The sequence below is a fragment of the Grammomys surdaster genome, unplaced genomic scaffold (assembly GCF_004785775.1).
Source record: "Grammomys surdaster isolate TR1022 unplaced genomic scaffold, NIH_TR_1.0 61, whole genome shotgun sequence".
NCBI classification, from domain to species: Eukaryota; Metazoa; Chordata; class Mammalia; order Rodentia; family Muridae; genus Grammomys; species Grammomys surdaster.
Genome location: NW_021604563.1, coordinates 599,606 through 619,985, shown reverse-complemented (window position 1 = coordinate 619,985; position 20,380 = coordinate 599,606). Strand labels below are relative to the sequence as shown.

Genomic DNA, 20,380 nt, shown 5'->3' with positions numbered 1-20,380 from the left:
TCTGATGAAGGAACCATTCACTGTAGACGTGTTTCTACCCTATGTTTGGAAACATTAAAGAAATACCTGTTTCTTTAAATCCCCTCATGCTCCTGTTTCCCAATGGCCTTGGCATCCCGAGACTCATTGAGATGCTCTGGAAACCCATCTGAAGACACTGGTTTTCTGAGTCTGTCCTCACTGATCCACTGGCAGGAGTGGCAGCTTCTCCATCAAAGACCTCTCTCTCTCTCTCTCTCTCTCTCTCTCTCTCTCTCTCTCTCCCTCCCTCCCTCTTTTTGTTCTGTGTGGGAAAGGAAAAGAAACCCTCTATCCTAGAGGAGTATGGGCCTGACACTCTCCATGACATAACCATTTGATACCATAGGTTAGACTGGGTGAGATGGCTGATTGCCCCCAGATATTCACTGGAAAGTTCCAGATGACCAGCCTGAATAGTGGTCTCTGCTTAAAACCTACTAGACTTGAATCAGAAAACTGGCCACATTCCACCCAAGGTGGAATAGCAGTAAGGTCTTCCTGTGCATAAAACTGTTGCTAACACTGAAAGGTGAACCCAGTCCTCAGAATGAACTAACTTTTCCTAGGCTGAATATACTCTGACTCCTCTGTCCAGCAACTGTTGAAAATAGAGTGTGGGTGTGGGAAGAGTGGGTTGGGGAACTTGGAGCAGAGGCAGAGCCCATTTAGACTACTTTCTACCAAGGAAAGCCTTCACCCCAGAGCCTTGCAATGGACTAAGTTTTGAGTTTATATATACACATCTATTCTACATATCTACTGTACATCAGTGCTCTCCCAGCCTTACTCACATATTAAATTCTAATAGTTCTTAAAGAATTAATGTCCTGCCTTGCTCTTTGTTAGCCTCAGTCTCTAGCGGGAAGATAAAGGAAGGCATCCTGGCTGTGCCCTTAGGATGTTTTTCTCTACACTGATATTTGAGGTAAATTGACCTTTAGACTAATCCAAGGAAAGTCAGTGGCCACAGAGTAATCTTAACGGGAAGAGGAATTCTGTTCTCTTCCTTAATTTCAAACTTTGTTCCACTGAGACTTGGACCTTGGGTAAAATTTTCTTACCACCTTTAAACAATGACTCAGGAACAAAAGTAGAGCACATCCAAACTCTACCCACTCTACAGAAAGGAAGGACAAAAGGCATATGTTAGTTTTTGCCAGACTAAGACACAGAATTCATCCTATGGTCCCTGTTAGGTCCTAAGGTCTGAATCATGGTCGTGCAGAATGCAGTGGTTGTCACCACAGTCAGGAAAGTGTGAGATGTTTAGAGTTCTGTATTACAAAGCAAGCCACAGCAAACACATGCAACTGCTAGGAACCTAGATGGATCTGTTCTAGGGAGGTGGAGCAGTAGCTTGGCTCCAGAAGCCTAGATTGCATTCTCCCCAACCTTGCCACAGATTGATTCAAGGGTCAAATGTCATGCCTGGAGGTCTCTTGGAAGAACTGGGTATCTGCTTATATTGTGAGCACTGGGTAGGCAAGCATCAAACACAGAACCAGCTCATACATCAGAATGAGGAATCTTTGTAGGAGCCTAGGTTGTGGACAGAATTCAGATCAATTTGTTGTGGAACAGGGGACTCAGAAACGATAAAGTATGTGCCTCCCTATGCCTTAGGAGCACAGATATTATGAAACAATCTAAGAGACTTTGGTAAAGCCACTACTGGAGCTCTTAGGCCACCTAGGGTCTGTGACAATATTATTGGACTGGACTTGGTAGAAAAGATGTTGATCTTGTTATGTAGGATTTGTGCTGGATGTAGACCGAAGCAGCAGATCAAGGTTGAAGTCTCACTAAAGGAGTCACTGGCACTTTACCATCTTGTGTTTACCTGCAATGCCCCAGGCGAGTATATTACTCGGGGACCCAGTAGTAGTCACTGCTCCATATGTAGGCAAGTTGCCTGCAGTGACGAAAATGGCTCCTTGGACAATGTGAATTCACACTGGGTTGAATTTAGCAAAGTGTGTTCTTTGTTATTGGGTACGTTGTGTGTTGAAGCTCCTAAAGGAGTTGTGTGTGATATATAACCCTAGAGTTGAAGGCAATGAAGGAGTTGCTGGATTAGTAGTCTAAGGAAACCCTTCTGACTTATGAGATAGCATCAGTGAGGTAGAATGTGTTTACTGGATTTGTTATCAAATAGTGTAGGCAATTTATTCTGGACAGAATTTGATAGAGGGTAGCTGTGCTTTCGGCTCAAGCAGAGTGGCTTCTCATTGATTGGCAATTTTTAGAGAACTGACTGCCTAGAAGACATAAGGCTGTGGTATGTAGTTCCACAGAGAGTTTTCCACCCAGGAGGACATGTGCTCTTCTCTTCAGAATGCAAGGGTGAGAATCAAGGTTCTCAATGTTTCTCACAAGGCCCAGACTCAGGCAGCACTTCACTATGAAGAAACTTGATTGAGATTTCAGGTGTTTTAGGAACTGGTCTGGCAGGCCACAGTAGTGAAAAACAAACTAAGGGGCAAGGCAGAGGCAAAGCCTGGGAGATCTTTTACCACCAGATTAATTTTAAGGACTACCATTCCTTTCTGGGGTTTGTGTTATTAAAGGGTTTGGGGGTTCAGTCCCCAGCTTCAGGCTAGAGCATTCATTTGAATTGACATTTTCAGTGGCAGAGTTGTGGCCTCTGGGACTATTATCTGTTATTAGTTCCATCCAATTTCCCTTGGTACTCTGACAAATAACCAACAAAGTTAGGAAAGTCCTGGGAGAGAACCTAGAGGCATTGCCCTAAAGGCTGTGGAAGTTTAGTTCCTCAGCTGGGTAGCCCAACCTGTAGGCCTCCCTGCAAAGACCTGGGACTTGGAACAAAGAAAAACTTGAGCAATTCCTCACTGTTTTAACACTTGTGACTGTGGGAGAGGGGAAAGCTCAAGGCCAGGGCTCCTCTCCCAGCATCCTTCTCCTTTAGCTGCCATTTTTGGAAGGAGACCTGGTGAATGCCCTTGCTGTTCCCAAGGCAGTATTAAAGGCAGACTGAAGTCTGCTATGCTGCTTGCTGGCTGCAAGAACGGATCACAAGGATAAAAATTAGGGGATCGGGGAAGTGTCAAGGGTGGCATGCAAATGTATAAAAGTTTGGGATGAAGTTAGCTAGGAGCAAGTGGGTTAACTTCAATTGCCACTCACTGTGGTGCTTTTCCCATTTTATCCTTGAATTCTGCTTTGAAGAATAAATTTGTATTTGTTTACTTTGGTTCCTCTGGTTATTTTCTCTGATCATGACATTGGGCCCTCTTTCAATATTTTGGGGTGGACAGAAAAAAGCAACGATCAAGAAGCCACAGGAATACTGCCAAACAGTTAAGCTCTGTCCTTTACTCTGAGATTGTGGAGATGTGTGTGTGTGTGTGTGTGTGTGTGTGTGTGTGTATGATTTCTTGCTAAAGTAAAGCTCTGTTAGTCCTTCATCTGCACCAATTTTTCTTCCTTGCCAGTCTATAACAATACTGTCCAGTAAAATGTATCCAATAGTTAAAAACTTTAAAGCATGTCAAAGAAGTTAAAGTAAATTGGGGAAATTACATTTAATATTTTAGCCCACCCAACAAATACTATCCTTCGAGCTATTCATTTTGATTAATATTATTATTAATTTAAACACTTATTGGGAATATTTTTACATGTTTTTCCTAAGTCTTTGGAATTGTCAAAAATGTCAGCTCGTGATAAGACAAGATACCCAGATCTAATACAGTTACTTACAGAAACACAACAATAATGGAATAGTGCTATAAGCTCCCTGGGTCCTTTTGTCTCAAAAGGATGATGCTGAAATTAAAGGGATCAGATGACACATGTAAGGTGGTGGACCCCCTGTTGCTAAGTTGCCAATGCTATATTGTAGCTGAGCAGGCCTGTGGCCTATAGCTGGACCTCAGAAGCAGAAAGCCCTCCACCCTGTAAGAATGAGGAAGGCAAATGAGACACTGCATCACGATAGCCTCCATAGATAGGAAGGTGAGTAAATAGTCTTGTAGTCTCCACCAAGATCTGAGTCAGCTGCCACTGAGCTTTACCTTCATGGCCTATGCTGACAGTATACGATTTCAGGGTACCAAACACCAAGCACTTCTATAGAAATCGAGTATATAATGTTTATTTACAGACACGTCATGGATAGCTATATATTAGAATAGATAGCAGATAACCCTATTAGAGACCACAATACTATAATGTCAAATAATTAGCAAGTTGTGGCAAAGAAAAACTTCATAAGGTGTCAGTGTGTATACACATCTTAATATATGTATGCTCAGCCAGGTGGTGGTGGCAGCAGCGCATGCCTTTAATCCCAGCACTTGGGAGGCAGAGGCAGGCAGATTTCTGAGTTTGAGGCCAGCCTGGTCTACAGAGTGAGTTCCAGGACAGCCAGGGCTACACAGAGAAACCCTGTCTCAAAAAACAAAAAAATAAAAAAATATATGTATACTCATGTTAAGGCTTGGAGAGTCATGGCAGCAAACACTTTGTGATGAAAAAAGTGGTAAAGCAGTCTCCATGGGTGACACTGAGAAGTGTCACTAGAGAGAACAGAAGGGCACTCAAGATATACAAGCTTATCTTTATCCGTTTGTGTTGTCCGACCTCTTTCCCTGCTTCTCAGCAGAGTTCTGGCTGCTCTCAAGCTACAATATTGGACAGAGACTCTTATGTGTCACTCCAGAATGCCACCTGTGGCACATGTGCCATCCTTACTGCCTCAGCGGTCTAGCAGTGTGATTTAGATGTTTCTGTCCCAGTCCTCCACTTTGGCTGACCTGGAAGGTTCATCTCCATTTCAAACTCAGCCTCTTGGCCTATTCCCACACAGAATTTCTTTTCCCCATTATCCTTCTCCTTCATGTTTTTCAGTTCTAGGTTTCTAGAAAACAGTTTTGTATCATTTTTCCATTTAAGATTTTCTTACACTTCTGTCCTAATATTAGCATAACTTTTTTTTGGACATGCTTATGTCCTTTGGTTCTACTTTCCATGAATTGCTGTTAGCATTCTGGCCATCTTTGACCCACTTTCCCAGGCTCCACCTATATACACTGATTTACTCTTCTCTCCTCATTGCTTGTTTTTATTTGGGATATAGCACTAACCTTTCTTAGAGCAATAATCACTTTTTCAATTGGAACCAGACTGGGCTCTAGCTGGTAACTAGATGGATGCTCAAAGAGGTGACCTACCTACAAGACAAATGGTAGTGCTGCAACTGCAACCATGTATTCATTTCTACTACATAAATATTGAATTCAAACACTGGAACTGCTAGTTTGTATTCCTCTTTATCCTTTTGCTCTCCCAATATTACAGAGTTATGATGTGATGGTTTGCTTCCTTCAAAAGGACATAGGCTGTTTTGTAACCCAAAGACTCTTTTAATAGACTCTCTACTATTGATGGCATCTTGTGTCATTTCCTATTAGAAAGTGTTACACTGTGAATGTGTCTACCCAACATTTTTATATTTAAAACATTACCTACCTACAATCTACCTACAATAACATGTGGAGCTTTTGCGTGGTGGTTACCCTTTATAACAGAGACCTGGAGGATTTTTTTTTTGCTCCTTCTTCCATGTAAAGATGCTTAGAAGTCATGATCTGTAAGTCAGGTTTTTTACCATCTGAGGTGGGACCACATCTGTTGATGCCTTAATATTACATTTCTCATCCTCCAGGAGTTAGGGCAATAAATTAAGAAAACTATGATATTTTTGTTTTGGTGGCCTAAATGGACCAAGGCAGAGTTTATTGTTGTGTTTTAATATGAGCCTGATTCTTTTAGAGCAATGGGGGTAAGAGGTTTAGCTTAGTGGCAGAGTACTTCCCTAGCTTATGTGGGCATTGAGTTTGATTACAAACACAGCCATTTATCTAAAATAAACAGTTTTTTTCCTTAAAGTACACACATGAGAACGCCATAATCACATAGCTTTTAAAACCCCTTATGAAATCCAGAGTTGTTAAGGAAGTCTTCATAGGCATTACAGGAATCTAGATTTACTAATCTTTTCTTATGGGAGTTACAATGGGAAGACTTAGAATAAGGGTAATATCTTTGCTCTAAACTCTTCTCTTAACTAAAGAATAACAACCAGCTACAGCCCTCAATACCTACTCATAGAGCAAAGATAAGTAGCAAGAAATTATCAGTGAGCCTGAAAGCAGCCTTTAACCTGAGAAAGGCAAGGCACAATCTAACTTATTGCTGAGAGATATGCATTTGAATAATTGTGACAAGACCCTAAATTTTCATGCTTTGATTTTATTTTATTTTGAGACAGGATCTTATATATAGTCCAAGCTGGCCTTCAACTTGACCTTCTGCTTCTGCCTTTTAAATTGCTGGAATTACCAGCTGACAAATTGATTATTTTCAATATTGTAAGAAATAGCACAGCCGCGCATATTTCTAGGCTAAACCATCTACCTTTGACAAAGATGGCTGAATGATCTCATGGTACCAGAGTAAAAGATAAAGAAATACATACATCTAATCTCAAATTGACAAAGAGAAACAACATCCCATGTTTAGTGGGATCTCTAAACCTACTATGCATTTATATAACTCCTTCTATCTATGTCTCCTTCTGTTATCTATGATCCTTAAGTTTACTCTAACTAGTGAAAAATGCTCAACAAATAACAGTTGGTTAAGATAAAGTAACTAGAGGGACAGAAGTATGTGGTTCCACCCAGTCTTCATCTGGAAGGTGAATCCACTTTGTGTGCCAGGCTGAGACTTCCCTTACTCCTTCAGGAAACATTTCAGTTGTTCCTGAAGGTGATAAATCTGTAAGGAGAGAGAGGCAGAGAAACATTATAAAAGCTGTATGAGGGTTTTTTTTTTTTCTGGTATTCCAAACTATTTTTTTTTAAAAAAAAAATATCCTTCATTACAGTTTCAAAAGTATGGCAAAGCTCCTTCTTTACCACTTCAAAGCAAGTACAAACCCACTTGAAGAATATTTAAAAGGTTAAAAAATAATGTCCATAGACATTTATCTGACTTTTGAGATGTAATGCAATACTCAGGTAGTTTGTTTCAAGATTATTAAGACTGCCTAAGTCATCCACATTTATAGCTTAATTCCTCCACTTCAAACCAAACTAAACATTTAAAAACTGTTACTGACTAGTATTCTTGCCTGGACTCCCAAATATTCAACTTGCAATGGTGCTGAATCCCAGTGGTCCTTGAGTTGGGTCCCCACATGGTCTACTATTATGGTTTAACTCTTTTTTGTAAACATAAATCTAAATGTTCTTTGAATAGAACATATTATTTATACGTGGTTCTGATATTAAAAATCTCTGGTTCATACAAGTTAAACTTTCAATAACAATGTCCCAAATCTGAAAATAGATTAAGAAAGTAAAGGATTCTGGTTAGAGTGACCAGTCCCTAGATACAACTCATAAGCATAGGATTGCAGCTCATCCACAAAAGGTGTTATAGTTTTGGCATGTAGCTAGAATTCAGAAAACTCTCAAAAAAAAAAGTCAACCATAAACTGACATACAAAAAAAAGAAAAAAACAACCTCTCAGCATGACAGAATTGCTCACTATTTCAGATCACAAACCAGAAGAGAACAAGAAACAGGGTATCTACAATCTTAAAATGTATCACTTCATCTAGTATTTATTTATATAGACCAAAAAGCAACTGTTTCTTGGCATTTTAGTGTCACAATGTTCCAAAAATAGACACATCATGGAGAACTCAAGCACAATGCTGTGACCATAATCTCTTTTACTGTGCCAGACTTATAAAGGAAAGCTTAAAATTGAATATGCTCAAAAACTGAATACGTTTGTTGTTAAGAATCTGGGCTTCTATGAAAAATATACAGAGGTCATAGGCTCACAGTAAAAAGACACCAGACAATATCACTGTAGTCAGTTTGTAAGAGTCAGATGATAAAACTGGAATAGTCTTTTCTCAAAATGAACTCACGCTAAGTTTTTTTAATAAAATTTTTGTGATTATAATTACATCATTTACCCCTTCCCTTTCCTCCTTCCAGACCCCTCCCATGTATATCATGTAACACATACACACACAAACACACACACCTAAATATATAAGTGCAAACTGTTCATATATATATTTGTATATATATGCTTTCAGGGCTGACCATTTAGTACAATGGCACAAAGATAATCAAATTAGTTGTTTGTAATTCTATTTTCTAGGGTTGAGACCCTCGAAACTTTGCTAAATGTTTTTGGGGGGAGGTTGGTTTTTTTTTTTTTTTTATGTGTGGGTAGGGGATGCACACAAGCCATGGCAAACGTGGAAGAGAGGACAACGTGCTGGAGTCAGGTCTCTCCTTCTACCATGTAGTCCCTACAGGAGTCAAACGCAGGCTGTCAGGCTCAGTAAGAAGTGCCTTTAAAAGTTGAGCCATCTTGCTTCAAAACTTTTTCTTAGAATACATTAATTTTACATGTGAATGGGTTTCCCTACAGTGTTTTCATAATATACATGATGTATCTGTGAGCTATTTCAAAAATTCACTAGCAATGTCTAGGGCTTAGCCCAGCTATATGACTCAGAAGTTAAAAGTGTTTGTTACACAAGCCTGAAAACTTGAGTTTGAGTTTAGGACCCATATGATGTAGACGGCTCATTCCCACCAGTTGTCCTATGACCTCCAAATACATATGCATGTGCATGCACACACGCACGTGCACACACATACACACACACACGTATTAATAAATTTTTAAAATAAAATCTTAAGCTAGATATGATTCTCTTCCTTCATACTCAGACTTTCAAAAAGCTCTTCATCTACCCTGCTTTCTCACTCAGGATATACTGTTCTTGTGAGACACACAGCCTGAAATTTGATTAGAGGTAGGTGAGTTCTTCATAGCAAAATATTTATTTAAAAATATCCTTCTTACCTGCTCACACTTCTCTTTTTCCATTACAGTAAGCTTCCCCAAAACATTCTGGAAATGTCTCTGAAAAAAAGTATATCAGTGATCAAAGATGTATGTCAAGGTAAGAGAGAACCACAAAACACAGTTTGTCATATATTTAATAAGAAAGCTATTATAGGAAGCACATTCTTTTTAGAAAAATTGGAGCATAAAACTACCTCCCAAATACCATGCAATCCTAAATTATTTTATGTACTCTCTAAAGCATGTTTTCTTGTCCTATAATAAATGGGTGAAATGTCTACAGGCTACATCTTTTCCTAGTGTTGTATACATCTTTTGGCTATGACTTACTAAAGAAGCAAACTTGGAATCTAGTATAGATTCCTCTCCAATTTCTCCTCACTAGAACAGAACATTACTAGTCCTAACACAATATCACATATCTGTAAACCACACATACACTACAATAGTACCAAATACCTGACTCCTTCAACATGTATCCATAGGTATTATCTTTGGCCATTCTAAAGAACTACAGCCAAGATGGGGTTAGCTGTATATCAAGCTGCTTTCCTTTGACAACTACTGCTCTGCACCAAAATGAAATCTAACAAAAGATTCTCTTACTGCTTTAGAATCACCTTACTACCAAGATGGGATCAAATGTAACATACCAATATATTTTCTTTTCTGTGAAACCTTGAAAAATGTATCAAAAAAAATTGTTCCTGTTTTAGCCCACATGATAAAAATTTTAATTAATTTGGTTCTTTTTGCTGAAACAAACATATTTTGGTATAAACAATAGTTTTAGTCTATATATTAACAATTACTGTGATTCTTCTTAAAATTTAATTCTATTTTACCTTACTTTTGGAGGTGGTGGATACAAGGTCTTACTGTGTAGCCCTGGCTAATCTAAAATGAGTTATATAGACCAGGTTGGTCTCAAATTCAGAGATCCACCTGCCTCTGTATCCCAAATACTGGGGATAAAAGACATGCACCACAACACCCAGCTAGTTTGAATTTGTTTTAAAGTGTGAATGATGTCAGTATCTATGTTTCAGAAACCATAATACATAACTGTTATATGCACTGTTTTTACAGTAACTGTTCAATATTGGCCATCATCCCAGGTCACCTGGTCCCACTTCTCCCTAAAATTGCTTCAATTTTAAAAATTACTCAGATAAAATAAAACAGTAATGTTTTAATAGACATTTCTTAGAAGTTGTTTAGGTTCCTGAATAAACTACATAGCAACGGCTTGAGTAAAAACTGAGATGGACCTGTGAAAAGAGGACATTAGGGAGTCTGACAGCAGAAAAGATCTTACCTTGAGGGTCATGTTTTCCACATTCCTAAGGAGCTCCTTCTGTCGCTGGGCTTTTTTATAAATCTGCTGGAGCTTTTTTTCTTTGATAAGAATCAGTTTTTGAATTGCCATGACTGAAAGAAGTAGAGAGAGTAGTTTTATATATAAATATAACTTTAAATAATGCATCAAGTCCAAGTCCAAGGACCTTAAAACTAAACATTGCACATAATGCATGTCCCAAGTTAGCATATTATAATTGTGCCACCCACTTAGCATATTATAATTGTGCACCCACCCTATCCAGTTCCTTTGTCTTTTCCTCTGACTTACTTATTGAACTGTAATCTTGGTCCTTTTCATGGAGGCTAGACTGAATAAATTTGGCTTGCAGCTCCTTCTCTAACTCCTCTTCAGAATTGTCTGTTTCCTCCTCCTCTTCTTCATTTCCATCGTCATCATCATCTTCATCATCATCGTCATCTTGATCATCATCATCATCCTCAACTTTAGTACTCTTATCTTCCACATCATTACTGTTGCTGCCAGAATCACCCATCATCTCCCGAAGCACATCATATTCTATTGATTTTAAGCAAGGGAAAATTGAACTGACCTGACACTTTGCAAATGACCATAACATTATCATCAAATTCACTGGGCAACCAGTGAATTTTATAAATTGTGTTCCTATGGAAAGATCATTCCCTTTGTGAAATAAATTGTGTTCCTATGGAAAGATCATTCCCTTTGTGAAATAAGGACAAGGGATCTGAGACTAGAGACCTAAGGGCTCATAGGAAATTGAATACCAGGGCATACAGAAGGTTAGAATTCCAACCTAAAACCCTAAAAGCCCAGGAGGACCAATAAGGATGAAGAACAAAGGCATCTTTTGTGATTGGATCTTTTTACACAGTTAACACTTGCCCCATATGAAGCACCTCCTATGTTTTCAACAATTTACCTGATAAACTAGCACCACCCATCTGTGGGATTCCTGAAATGGTTGGGATGCACCCTTGACTTTCTATTTCCAGAGTATCATCATCAGCAACAACTTCCCAGCCTGCGAGGATAGCAGTGAAGGAAAAAGCAGAGGGGAGAGAGAGAACACACAGTAGAAAGGGAAATGCTCTTCAACTAAAAGTGCTCTTAATATTTACTTTAGGCCAAATTTGGATCACTTTAGCTGCATTCCTAATGTGGAGAGCTGCCTCATATTAAATTACACACATAAACAAACTTCGGTGGTCTGCATTTACCATTTAAAATCACATTTCAAAAATCTTAAGTTATGCACATCAAAACTGGTGCTCAAACTCATGAAGTGAGGACTACTCGTGCTGCTTAGTGGAACAGGGCTTACCTGGCATGCATAATAAGGCTCTAAATTTGATCCCCAGGATCACAAACAAAAGCAAAAACACCAACCAGAGGTGTGATTAGTCACTGCTGTAAAGGATACGGACACTGATGGCTTCAGCATCTGAGAAGAGCAGTCTCTTCACTTCTTTTTCCACACTTGGAGATTGAGTGTACTGAAGCAGAGTGAAGGAGAAAATACCAGCAACGTCATTAGCACACTGTGTTATGTAAATACCCTTTTCCTATACATTAATGAATTAAAATGATTGGGCCTTGGGAGATGCTTATCCAATTCAAATCCTACTTAAATAGTGCTAGTTAACAAGGACTCTACTTTTAAAAATCTGGTTTTTGTAGAGTAAGTTCATTTTTCACAATTAAATCACTTGAGATGTTTAATCTTCTCTTTTTACAACTCTGTGGGAAAGATTTCTACCACTTATGTTTTATTATTTACCTTGACTAATACAAAAGAGCAATAATTCAATTTTAGTTACTGATAAATGATGTGATTTAAAATCCAAACTCCCAGACTTCTTTGTCCCATCTTTATTATTAAAATGTTCCTACAAAAACTAGATCCTATCTAAATGTTCTCCCTTGAATACAATTTTAAGCGATTACTCTATAGCAATTAATTCAGCATGACACAAATATAAAACAAGACTTTTGATGACATATCCCATTAGTTCAACCAATTCTTGGTCAGTTGAATCCTGAACTCCAAGGAATAGCTTTTGAAATAAAAATACAGCTGAAAAAGCAGTCTGGATTCATGGTATCACTAGCAAAATTGTTTCTCTTTTCACCTAAAAGTTACTATTGAACATTAAATTATTACTCAATGAATAAAATCTAGCAAATATACATGTATGTTTATCATATTCAAGTAAACAACGAAGATTATGACCAATGCTGTACCTCGCTAAAGTTGATTTCCTCCATTTGTTTGACATCTGGGATCTATGTAGTAAAGCAAAACAAGGAACAATGTTATATTCTGATTGTTCTGTTTAAGTCAAGCTTAAAACACTGTACAAGTATATTTAACTACTTTATTTAGTAGACAATAAATTTCATTCACTGACAGGTTATTAAGCCAAAGTTAACACATAAATTAGAAAAGTTGATCTATAAATTTAACACACTTTCTTTCAGAATTCTAGCAAGGTTTTCTATCTACAAGTTTATTCTAAAATTCGTATGGAAGGATACAGATTCTAAAGTGTTTAAAACAATATTGAAGCAAAATGAAGTGATAGTAATCAACCTTCCAATTTCAAGACTTAACACATTACAGTATCCGTGGAGAGATCTGATGCATGGATCAGTGGAAAAGAATAAGGAACCCATAAGCAATATCATACATATATTCCCAAGGAGGAGTGGAAGAGGAGAGGGATAGGATAGAGGAAGAAGAACAGGAGAAGGAGAATCTTGAATTAAAACTCATGCTTTTCTAAAACTGAAATATGGATTGTAGGCATAAATATAAAATGTAAAACTTTTGAAAAATGAATGAGAAAATCTTCAGTATCTAGGATAAACAAAGACTCCTTAGATTTAACAACAAAAAAAAAAGGCAGGATACCTAAAATAAAAACATCAATAAACTAAGTCTCCTCTAAACTAAAAATCTTGCTGTATAAAAGATCTTGTGAAGAGAATTAAAATCTCAAACTGTCAACTGAGGGTATTAATAAACTATGCATACATAATGAAAATACCACAATAAAATTACCACACAGTTATCAGAACAACTAGAATAAAATAAAATAATGACAAGACCTAATGCAGGTAGAGAAGTTGGAGAATTTGGACCACTCATATATTACTGGCAGGAATATATAACGATATTTCCTCTGAAAACAATATGGCAGTTTCCCATAAAACTAAAACTGTGTGTGGCTAGTGAAACAAGTGGCTCAGCATTAAGATGCTTGCTATCGATGATAACCTGAGATTGATACTTAGAATGAATTCTCCTAAGTTGTTCTGTGACCCCCATTTGTCTCTCTCTCTCTCTCTCTCTCTCTCTCTCTCTCTCTCTCTCTCTCTATCTATCTCTATCTCTATCTCTATCTCTATCTCTATCTCTATCTCTATCTCTCTCACACACACTCTGAATGAATGTAAGTAAAGTTTAAAAGCTAATGATTGGCAAGAGACATGCATCAGCCGGTAAGGGACTTGGTTAATATCCAACTCTAGGATTAATCCTTAATAACAAGTAAAACAAGGTGGAGTGGTCTATGCTTGTAATCCCAGCACTTGAGAGGTGTAGGGGAAGCTAAAGTCTCTGTGACCACACAGCAAGTTCAAAACCAGCCTGAACTACATGAGAAAGATCCTGTCTCAAACACTCCACTTGGAGGTTTGTTTAAAAAAAAAAAAACACCTCTATAGAGATGGGTCAGTAGAGCGGTTAAGGGGACTTGTTGCTCTTACAAAGGACCTGGGTTAAATACCCAGCAACCATTTATGGTGGCTCACAATCACCTTTAACTCAAGTTCCAGGACATCCAACAGTCACGCATGTGGTGCAGGCAAAGTATTTGTATGCATTAAGTAAAATGAATGAAAATCTAAAAAATATTTTAAAATATAATTTAACAGTATTCCTGGGCATTTATCTTAGAGAAATTAAGATTTATGTTCCAGACAAGGTTTATCTCTGAAACAGTCCTGGCTGTCCTGCAACTCTCTTTGTAGACAACGCTGGCCTTGAACTCAGAAATTTGCCTGCCCCTGCCTCCAGAGTGCTGGGAACCAACATGCCTGGCTTTAAATCTGTAAGACTTTAAACTGAAAGCATGAGCTGAAATGTCAAGTTCATAACTCTTGTAAACCCCTAACAATGAGTCTGTAACCCCAAAGAACTGGGTCTGTTGTTATTCCCTGCTGTTGTCCCAACTGCTAGCTCATAATGCTGTGGATTTTGCATATTTTTAAATTGTTTACATTTTTGAGACAGGGTCTCATTCTATAGCCAAGGATTGTCTTAAACTCACAATCCTCCTCCTTTAGCCTCCCAAGTGCTGAGATTACAGATAGGTACCACCACATCTTCGAGGAATTGTTTATTGAACATATAACTGAATTAGTGAATTCCCAACTGATTTTCTTCCTTTCTTTCCCCTCTCACAGTCCTCTAATCTACCCCGCAGAACCGTAAATGGCATGAAACTAACCTTTTTTGTTGTTTTCCGGAATCTTTTCTTCCTGACATTCTTAAGTGGTGGAGTAACTAAAATAAAAACATGATGAAACATACTATATAACTGAAGACTGTCCTATATGTACACAAATTCAGTAAAGAACTATGTCGTGCTTGTGGAATGACTTCTTTCTTTAAAACTGAGAGGTTAATGAACCAATTAAGAGGTCCCTGGCTCATAGGGACTTGCAATGCAAGAAGTCAATGTAGTCAACCAGAATGAGCAATGGACTGGTGGTGACTTACTGCCGTGCTTCCAATTATACTTTTTTTTGTCTGCCTTCACATCAATATTTCCAATTACAGTAGGACCAGTAGAGACCACTGGCTCTTCAGGAGAAGAAGGAGGCTCACCTTCAGGACTGCATACAAGCATCTACATTGAGCAAAGATAAAGATTTGATTATTGCCCAAATGTTGGTTAGTAATAAATCATGATCATACCACCATAAATCTGGAGCACAGAAGATTCCTAGCATTTCCCAAAGCCAAGTACTATGTAATACACATTCAGATTCTCTTTAATATATCCCCTTTCCATCCTCTCCTCCTTCCCACTCCACCTTCTCTCTTTCCCTTCAGCATGATATATAGATTCAACTTTTACCTAGTGTTTACCACTGCAGAAGGCATAGTATGAAATGCATACATTTTAGCATTTTGGTTTAGAGAGAAAATTAGAAAGCACCAGCAGAGATGATAAGAACCGATTTTTCTTCAGAGTTAACATACTGCTCTAGTAGAAAGTGCAGAAAAAGACCTTAGCCATTCCTATTTTAAAATTAATGAATCATTATAAATGGCAAATAGGGAGCAGGAGTCTGTAAAAGAAATGAAAAGTAAGTAACAGATAGCAAGCCAGAGCATTTACCATGTAGTAGTAATAGTGGCACATAGACACAAGACTTCCTTAAAAGCTGTAAGAACTAGAAGATTAAGAAAATCAACCCAGTGGTGGCAATAGAGCTTAATGGCAGGTAGAGCTCTTGCCTAGCATGCATGAGCACTAAAAAGCAGAGCAAAACAAGATTCTGTGGATCTCAGGGAACAAAGCCCTAGGTTTGATCCTCAGTACAACCTAAGAATGCAGAAAGGCATCCATGTAAGCCTAGCATTTGGTAGTTGAAGACAAAATGATCGGAAGTTTAAAGTCATACTCAAAACTACATACTGAGTTTAAGGCTAACCTGGGATATATGAGACCATATCGCAAAAAATCATACCTGAGAAATATCCGCCATCTTATAAAATGTTTTTCTATCAATAGTTTTCAGGCTTCCGATAACACAAGGCAAATTAACCAGCTTAGCAGGCAGAGAAACATCTTCTACTTGCACAACTGCATGGTGTCCATCAGCTAAAGGAAAGGAGAGAAAATGCTGACATCTCAGTGGACTCTTTGATCTCCAAGTATTTGAATAATGAAGACTTATGTGAGTCAGGCAATTTCTTTCATAAAACTTACTATTTCTTTAAAGGCTACAAATCAATATTCAGTTAGTAACTTCTAGAAAAAGAGAGTATCTGTAGCTTGTTTTTCCATATTGTATGTTACTAGTTAAAAAGTAAATTCCTTTCTAATAGTAGCAAAGGTGAGAAAGACAGCAACTGTTTTCTTGTCATCACCAAAAGAAAAGTTCATTCATTTAAATACATTCCTTAAAAAAAAAGCTCTGTCTAGCCTCAATAGGAAAAGATGCACCTAGTCCTATTGCAACTTGATATGTCAAGGTGGGCTGATATCTATAGGAGACCTCCCCTTCTCTGAAGAGAAAAAGAGGAGAGGATGGGGTGGGGGAGGGGGAGGTGAGAGAAAGGGACTGGGAGGAGAGGAGAGAAAGGAAGTTGTAATATGGATGTAAAGTAAATAATGTTTTAAAAAGCTTTCACTTTTAACATTGGATTTGTATGTTGTCTAAATGTTGGAAAGATAGCATACTCTACTCTTTTTCAGAACTCTAATACCTAGTACAATGTCTGGCATATAGCAATCTGTAGCAAATTATTATTTAATATATTGTGAATTAATATTAACTACTTACAAGAAAAGTCAATTTTTAGTTTATCCTTTGAGGCAACATTTCTAGAATGTATAATTTTCCTGACAGCATAAGCTTGTTCCTAAAAGAGAGGCAAATTAAAAATCAGAAAGATTGTCTAAGTGATAGCTAATAGAATAGACATTTCAAGGCAAGTCTTCCCTTAAATAAAACCTTACGTTTTCCAAATATTAATTATGCTATGTACCATGAAAGAACATGCATTGTATAAGTCAAGCTAGATGCAGTCAATTCAAATTTAACATTATCTTTTAGGAACTACAGTTGGTGCTTTCTCCCAGCTTTTCAGTTCTACTTCTTACTGCTATCCTTCCATTAGAAAGGCTTAGCTACGGTTTACTAGCTGTATTAATTAGCTGTAATTGGATAATAGCTTCCTAACCATCTCTATCATAGCCTCATAAATGAAATAATACAGGAACATGGCTATCAATGGGAAAAGAGACTCAAGTATAATATTGAAATGAGTTTGATAACCTTGCTTAGTGATGAATTTGCAGGTTACCTAGTGGTAATCCCTCCAACCACCTCTTCTGAGATGACAGAGTTTTAGAACAGTCTTACCTTGGCTGTGCAGAAAATTGGTTGTTAATGTTTATAGTAAGTGACTGGATGATCCATAATTGTCATAGTTGTTTTGACAAGGAATTAACCCACATGATTGATGGTATATACAGGAAGAAAGAAATATTGTGAGAATATGCACTATAATAGGACTGCTTGATAGAATATGAATTATGGGAAGCAAATGTTCTGATCTTTTATAGCCTGAAAAACAAATGTTATCTATGCAGAACTACACTTTTCACTGAAGATATGTATTCTAAGATATAAAAGTTACTTACTGGAGGCAGACGCAGTATAAACTGTTCTTCAAGTTCATGAGATTCATCATGCCTTAAGCTCATGGCTTGTTTTTGAGTTCATAAAAAAAAAAACACAAAGAAAACAAACAGGTCATTAAAAACTCTTGCTCACTCTGTTGATCATCTCTGGTAGTGCTGAAAATACTATGTAAGAACTTGCCCATAATTCTCATTGAAAAAAATGTGCACATACTTTAGTAATACTTTACTTGGCATCTTGACTTCTAAAAGTCATCATTTCTAAAGTCAATCTAAATTACACGATGTTATTTGATTAACAAGTAACTAAGCTATTGTGAAACGACTTTTAAATAAAATAGTAAATTTCAACAAACTAAATAGCCTCTGTGGGGCTGAATGCAAACTGAAGCACGAAATTAACCCAGAACCTGTATGTAGATACACTGATTTGAAGTGAACAAAGATTTAATTTTCAATATTTAAGTCACCCAAATAGACCAACAGTAGTAAGTAGGCAGACCATGGGATAGCAAGAAGCTTTTTTATGGCTCAACTGCAATGGCTCAGCACTCCCTTGAGAGAAAGGAGTCCCATCCTTACATCCAGACCATGTACACTAGCTTCATGGAATAAATTCCTTGAAAGAGTAGTATGAGTAGAACCTAAAATCTGATTTTATTTATTCATTATTACCACTTACTGTTATGCAAAAAAAATCACAAAAGTACATCTGTAGGGAAAGGAAGGAAGGATCTTGGAATTGTTAGGAAAGGTATATGAATATGATCAAAATATTTATGCTGAATACTTAATAAAAATATTTTAAAAAGCAATCCCTTAGTATATTTTTAGAAGTTATTAGAAAGTACAAAAACTGTAGGGATAAAATAAGACACCCAGGAAGGGGCTAGAGACTGCATTATTTTTGATAGTTATTTCTGTTTTTATTGTTTATATATATGCATATATATAAACAATGAAAAACAAACTCCAGCCTCGAAGCCTCTAGGCCATGTGCACAGCCACTAGGCTGCGTGTGTGTGCAGGCCTGTGCCTGAAGGTATGTGTGCACAGCTAGCTCAAGAGCTCCCCTGCTGATACATATATGAAAATGTCAACGAAACACCTTTGAACAATTAATACATACTTGGGCAAAATTTAAAAGTAAAAAGTAAATCAAATAACCCTTGGAGCTGGATATACCACTTAACCAAAGAAAACAGAAAAATCCTTAAGCCGGGGAATACAAACACAGAATGTAAAGAAAGAGCTGCTAAGCAAGATTTTATCAGATCAGTCCTATCTTTTAGACTTCGAAGCCAAACTAAGATTAGGGCTTTTCAGCTCATCTTAATGCCTTTTTGGCAACTCCTCTTTTACAGAATAAAAACTTTAGGAACTCAAACGATTTTAAAATATCTCCCAGTAAAAAGGTTTAAAGGGAGGTAAGGGGGGAAAGCTCGCTGAGAAGAGTTTTAATATTTTTTAAAAAAACGGAAAGAACTACATGGTAAAGAAAATGAATCCAGTGCCCCCCCCCCAGAAATATTCATTTTTCTTAATTTGTTTTTGAAATTCCATGAGGAACTCTTGGATGCCTAATTAAATGTACAGAACCGCTGTCCACCGCTCACATCTGGCTTATCTCCCTTCCGCGGGACAATTGGAATGGTTAGCCAGAGAGCCCAAAAGCCCTTGCTCAGGCAACACAAACTTGGTCTCGCATTTTTTTTTTTAAGCGCACAACCATGCGCTGCCCTTTGGAGACTGCCCGGTCCCGTCTTTTTTTTTTCTGTGGAGACCCAACGGAAAAGTTCTGTTCCTCCCGCTGAAAATATAACCCCGCAAAGCCACGGGAGCCTTCACATCTCCCGGTCAGTGGACCTGGCTGAGGCAAGATGCTGCGGAGATCCCTTCCCAGATTCCCGGGAGCCTGGTGGACCTCCGACTCACCTGCTGCCGCTGGCCGGGACTCTCGCTTGGACATCTCTGCTGGCTGAGATCCTAACTCAGGGAGCTGGAATCACCGAGAGAGGTCGGAGCCCCGCAGAGAGTCCGGCTTTACAGGTAGTGGACGCCCAGGCCCCGCCCCTCGGCCCGCCCCCACCCCCGAGGCCGCCAGTCAATCAGAAGGCTCCGGCCTCGAAGCCTCCGGGCCACGTGTGTAGCCTCAAGGCTAGGAGCTGGCTTGCCTAAGCCTGGGGGCGTGCGGGCGTGCGGGCGGGCGGGCGTGCCTGCGTGCGTGCGCAGCCAGCACACGAGCTCCCCTGGACAGCCCACGGGGCGTCCTCAAACCCCAGCCACGGGCGCCGGGAGCGGGGCGGGGCGGGACCTGAGTCCACCTGAGGGACTTGGGGCGGGCGCCGACTCGCAGAAAAAAAGATGGCACAGCACATGCTCAATCCTCCCGTCTGAGGACCTGTCGCTAGGCGATAAACACTACACGCCCCAAGCCCCAAACTGACCAGCCATTGCCGAGCCTCCTCAGCAAGGCCCAGCGACCATTAACAGGCCAGGCTTTCCAGCACCTTCCCTGCAGCGGCCGCGCCTCAGACGACCTTTTGACCTCTCGAGGCTCACGAGTTCCTCCATCTGTTGGGGAACCAACGTGCCACCCCGCCAAGACCCAAAACATCCACCAGCGAGGCTGCGGGGGGGGGG

The 20,380-nt window shown here is 38.8% G+C and overlaps 1 protein-coding gene across 1 annotated transcript in view; it reads right to left on the bottom strand.

The window, feature by feature from the left end:
• Window positions 1-6,277: 6,277 nt before the first annotated feature.
• The window catches only part of Taf7l (TATA-box binding protein associated factor 7 like), a 15,050-nt gene continuing 947 nt past the window's right edge, over window positions 6,278-20,380 (bottom strand). The window contains exons 2-13 of the mRNA XM_028785816.1: window positions 17,738-17,802; window positions 16,875-16,953; window positions 16,056-16,189; window positions 15,079-15,208; window positions 14,807-14,862; window positions 12,537-12,578; window positions 11,716-11,788; window positions 11,215-11,316; window positions 10,581-10,829; window positions 10,269-10,381; window positions 8,948-9,007; window positions 6,278-6,825 (exon numbers count right to left, since the gene is read on the bottom strand). Coding sequence (XP_028641649.1) covers window positions 6,781-6,825; window positions 8,948-9,007; window positions 10,269-10,381; window positions 10,581-10,829; window positions 11,215-11,316; window positions 11,716-11,788; window positions 12,537-12,578; window positions 14,807-14,862; window positions 15,079-15,208; window positions 16,056-16,189; window positions 16,875-16,953; window positions 17,738-17,802 — 1,148 coding nt within the window. The 3' untranslated portion in view covers window positions 6,278-6,780. The remainder of the gene's footprint in view (window positions 6,826-8,947; window positions 9,008-10,268; window positions 10,382-10,580; window positions 10,830-11,214; window positions 11,317-11,715; window positions 11,789-12,536; window positions 12,579-14,806; window positions 14,863-15,078; window positions 15,209-16,055; window positions 16,190-16,874; window positions 16,954-17,737; window positions 17,803-20,380) is intronic.